Source organism: Pollicipes pollicipes, unplaced genomic scaffold, assembly GCF_011947565.3.
Source record: "Pollicipes pollicipes isolate AB1234 unplaced genomic scaffold, Ppol_2.1 Scaffold_1600;HRSCAF=1878_pilon_pilon_pilon, whole genome shotgun sequence".
NCBI classification, from domain to species: Eukaryota; Metazoa; Arthropoda; class Thecostraca; order Pollicipedomorpha; family Pollicipedidae; genus Pollicipes; species Pollicipes pollicipes.
Genome location: NW_023595962.1, coordinates 2,451,517 through 2,455,595, shown reverse-complemented (window position 1 = coordinate 2,455,595; position 4,079 = coordinate 2,451,517). Strand labels below are relative to the sequence as shown.

The 4,079-nt window shown below is 62.1% G+C and overlaps 1 protein-coding gene across 1 annotated transcript; it reads left to right on the top strand.

Moving 5' to 3' along the window:
* Window positions 1–1,417: 1,417 nt before the first annotated feature.
* Window positions 1,418–3,690, top strand: LOC119092605 (monocarboxylate transporter 9-like). Its single transcript, XM_037215564.1, has 4 exons — window positions 1,418–1,485; window positions 1,720–2,566; window positions 2,756–3,245; window positions 3,665–3,690. The coding sequence occupies exons 1-4, from the start codon at window positions 1,418–1,420 to the stop codon at window positions 3,688–3,690; spliced, it is 1,431 nt and encodes a 476-aa protein (XP_037071459.1).
* The last annotated feature ends 389 nt before the right edge of the window (window positions 3,691–4,079 follow it).

Here is a 4,079-nt window from a genome sequence, read left to right as displayed (position 1 = left end):
TTGCAGTTGTAACATCTTGCAGAGAAATTGGTCAACATTTTAAGCAGCGAGTGGTACCTCTAAAGACCATCCAAAAAGAAGAAAGAATAAAGTGGTATCACACTGGTATGACACCAAGAAAAACGTAAGTAGCTGAATAAACAGAAATACTGGTACCTCTCTCGCAAAATTTGTGATCAGCTGATTTTGCTTGAAATCTGTTAATAGAAGTGCTCAAATGGTGACATTCATCTCATTATTTTAATCTAGAAGACATTTCTTGAACTTTTCACTCATGCATTTCGGGAGCGATGTAATTTAGTGGTCAAGTTTCCTGGGGAAGAAAGAAGTACGTAGAGTAAAATTCTCTACCAGGCCTTGCTGGTGTTTGCTCCAGGCTCTGCTTATGTGGTGTGGTGGTGAGACCATAAAGTAGGGGATGCGTGAAAACCTTGCATTTGGCGCACAGCTGCAGATTGTGATGTGTTTTGTAAACAAACCAAACTTAATGCGTGAAAGCGGCTGGGGTCGCTGGGGTTTATGGGCTTGGAGGTACCTGGCGCCCTTGTTCTGTGCGTGCATAGACATGATTCAGATTTAGGTGAAGAACGACATAGCCATAGATGGCCAGGTACTGCGGAGCCTCGTTTATGCTTGGTGGATTCGAGTGAGCTCGGCTTTGGATGTCTGAAAACCTCAGAAAGGGGAATAGGGCTTTGGCATGTGCGATTAGACAATGTCAGGCAGGAGTGACAATTCACATAAAATATGGGGAAAAGGGGTGAAAAGTTCCTCGTCATAGGGTGCTACTTTACACCCAAAGTCGGCAGTTCTAGGACACTGCCGTCGGCCGCCAGCTGGCGGCAGCCTTGCCCTGTCATTGGGATCGCGCGGCGTTGTTTACGCCAGATTGTCGCCGTTGGCTCCTGTCCCATTACGTCACCGAGTGTTGGCGGCGGCGCAGCCGGCACAGCGCTGCCGACGGCCGAGTGCGCCAGGCGCCGCTCCAAGATCGCTGCCAGGCTCACTCTCGCCCCGCTGCAACCGGGCCCGGCGCTGTGTCGGCTTGGGAGGGTGACTCCAGTGCTCGACGGTTGACCTGTCGCGCAAAGTCCGGGTGGTGATCGAGTCGTGTCTTGTCGTGTCTCACGGTGTCTGGCCGTGTCTGCTAGTGTCTGGCGGCGTCTGGCGGTGTCTTGGCGGGGTGCAGACCATTCCAGGTCGGCGCGCTGCCCGACCGCTGCCAGACGTGGGAAGCACCCTGATTGTTCCGCGGGTAAGCGCCACAAGTGTCATGGTCAGCCACCGTGCCGCCAATAGTCGCTCGACCGTCTCGGCCGACGACCAGCGCCCGCCGGCCAGCGGGGAGCGCGTGCCGGGCTTGCGAGCTGGTGGGTCGGAGGGCAGAAGCCGCCTCCCCCTCCCGACGCCCCGGAGCATGACCGGCACCGAACACCGGGGTGACGAGGCGGCGGACGGAGACGGCACTCCCGACGACGCGCCACGGTCGGGGACAGTCGGCGGCCGGGTGGCGCTGAAGCCTCGCAGTCACGAGCCCGAGGCGAGGAGCGCGAGTCGCGAGTCGATGGCCTCGACCCTGACAGACGAGCCCGCTCGCGAGGCGGCAGCGAGCCCGAGTCACGAGTCGCCAGCGGCAAGCGTTGGCAACGAACCGGCCCGTCAGCCGACGGCGGGGCAGGCGGCGCCGCTCGAGCCGCCGGTGGAGGACTCCGCCTACAGCTGGGTGATCGCCGGCGCGGCGGCGCTGCAGTTTGTGCTGGTCGGCGGCATCCACAAGTCGTTCGGTCTGGTGCTGGCGGCGCTGGTGCAGCGCCACGGCTTCACCGCCGCGCAGGTGTCCATCATCCCGGCCACGTACCTTGCGGTCAGCTTTCTCGTGGCGCCGCTGTGCGGGGCCCTCTGCCGCCGGCTCTCCGAGCGGAGCGTGGCCGTGCTCGGCGGCCTGTGCTCCTCGATGGGGCTCGCCCTCAGCGCGCTCACCAGCGACGTCCACCTCCTCTACCTTACCAACGGGCTCATCTTCGGTCTAGGCCAGGGCTTCTCCAACGTGCCCGGCACCCTGCTTGTGACGCAGTACTTCGTGAAGCGACGTGGTCTGGCGAATGCCATCATGGCGGCGGCGGCTGCCGTCGGTGGCGTGTTTTTCCCACTGCTGGTGCAGCTGCTGCTGGAGGAGTACGGAATCAGCGGCACGTACCTGATGCTGGGGGGCTTGCACATGCACACGCTCGTCTCGGCGGCGCTGTACCGGCCGCTGGAGAAGCAGCGAATGATCATGCGGCTGGACAGGAGGCGGTGCTCGAGGAGACTGAAGACGGCCGACAGGGCCAGCGCACCGATCCAGGACGAATGCAAGAAACAGGCGCTGGTTAACGGCAATGACAACGGAGCTGGCGCCGTCGCCTCTCAGCCAAACGGCGCGACTCACGTGGGCCCGGCGGCCGCGGCGCTGGTGAGCCGCGCACACCTCGCGGCCTCGGTCGTGCAGCTTGACCCGCAGGACGAGCCCACCGCCCGCCGCTGGTCGACAGCCGGCGGCGAGCACACCAAGGCGGCCGAACAGGAAGTGCTGATGGCGCCAACGCCGCGCCGCCGCGCCAGCACCGCTCTCAGCGTCTCGTCTGCCTGGCTGAGCCAGCTCAGCCTGATGGCCCAGCTGCCGCCAGCGCCGGCCGCGCCAACCGGCTGCTGGGCCCAGCTGTCCCGCCTGCTCGACCTGCGCCTGCTGGCTGACCCGCTGTACCTGGCCTGCCAGCTGAGCGTGCTGCTCTTCTCCGCCGGACTGCCGCACGTCTGCCTGCTGGTGCCTCGCTTCGGCCTCGAGATCGGCATCAGCCGAGGCCGCACTGCCAACATGATCGCCACCGTGGCGCCCATCGACATCCTCAGCCGGCTGTCCCTCGGCCTGCTGCTCGATCGCAACCTCTTCCACAAGCGGTACGGCTTCTTCATCACCTGCCTGGTGGGCGGAGCGGGCATTCTTGCGCTGGTGTTCGTTCGCACGTACGCCGGTCTGTACGTCGCCTGCACGTTCGTCTACGCCGGCATCGGCTTCTTCTTCGTGGTGATGCCGGTGATGTACGCCGAATACTACGGCGTGGAGCGCCTCTCGTCCACGCTCACCATGTCCAACATGTTCTCGGGCGTGGCTAACCTGGTGGCGCAGCCGCTGTGTGGTTTGCTGCGGGACTCGACCGGCTCGTTCCGACCCGTGTTCGGCGTGCTGGCGGCGTGCATGCTGACGGGCGGGGCTGTCATGCTGACGCACCCCTGCATTGAGCGGGCGCGGCCGCGGAGAGCGGGAGGCGAGCAGGCCGCCTGATAACGGCGGGGGGGGGGGGGGACCGGCGGACCGGCCGGCAGTGCGGGAGTGGACCGGTGGACCGGCCAGCAGTGCGGGAGGGACCGGCGGACCGGCTGGCAGTGTGGGAGGGGACCGGCGGACCTGCCGGCAGTGCAGCTTCCAGAGCGGGAGCTCTTACTGCTCGGTTACTGAGCACGACAGCTTAGCGTGTGACTGTGATAAGTCATGAGCTGAAGCAGAACGCCGTGGGAGTTAGTAATCAGTGGTATGAAACGCCTATCTTTTTGTGAGCCGATGACTTCAGGCCAACAACCAGCCGAGCGTGGCCGCGAAGCCCGCATCTCGCCGGCATGGGCTCAGAGCACGCCTCGTACCATGACTTCTAGCTCGGGAACCTGCCAAGTCAGCGGCACTAGGGTCTGAGAGACCACACTTGAGTGCTCTTCATGACAATAACGTGCTCAGTCGGATTCTGTGTTACAAGATAACAGCGGTCATAAACGGCGAAAGCCTCGTATGACTCATTGGATTCAAGGGACAGACTGAGCTTTGGTGGCGACGCCGGTGATCTGTGATGGTGATGTCGCTGATCTCTGGCGGTGATGGCGGTGATCTGTGATGGCGATCCCGCTGATGTGTGGTGCCGATGTCGCTGATCTGTGATGATGATGCTGCTATGAATGGTGGTGGTGCCGTTCATCTTTGGTGGCGATGTCGCTGATCTGTGATGGTGATGTTGCTATGTATATTGGTGATGTTTATTTTTGGTGGCGAT

Coding starts and splice junctions, on each gene's coding strand:
- LOC119092605 (XM_037215564.1), top strand. CDS start 1,418: ATGACCGGCACCGAACACCGGGGTGACGAGGCGGCGGACGGAGACGGC. Junction 1,486..1,719: donor ACTCCCGACGACGCGCCACG/GTCGGGGACAGT, acceptor CTCCGCCTACAG/CTGGGTGATCGCCGGCGCGG. Junction 2,567..2,755: donor CCAAGGCGGCCGAACAGGAA/GTGCTGATGGCG, acceptor CTGGCCTGCCAG/CTGAGCGTGCTGCTCTTCTC.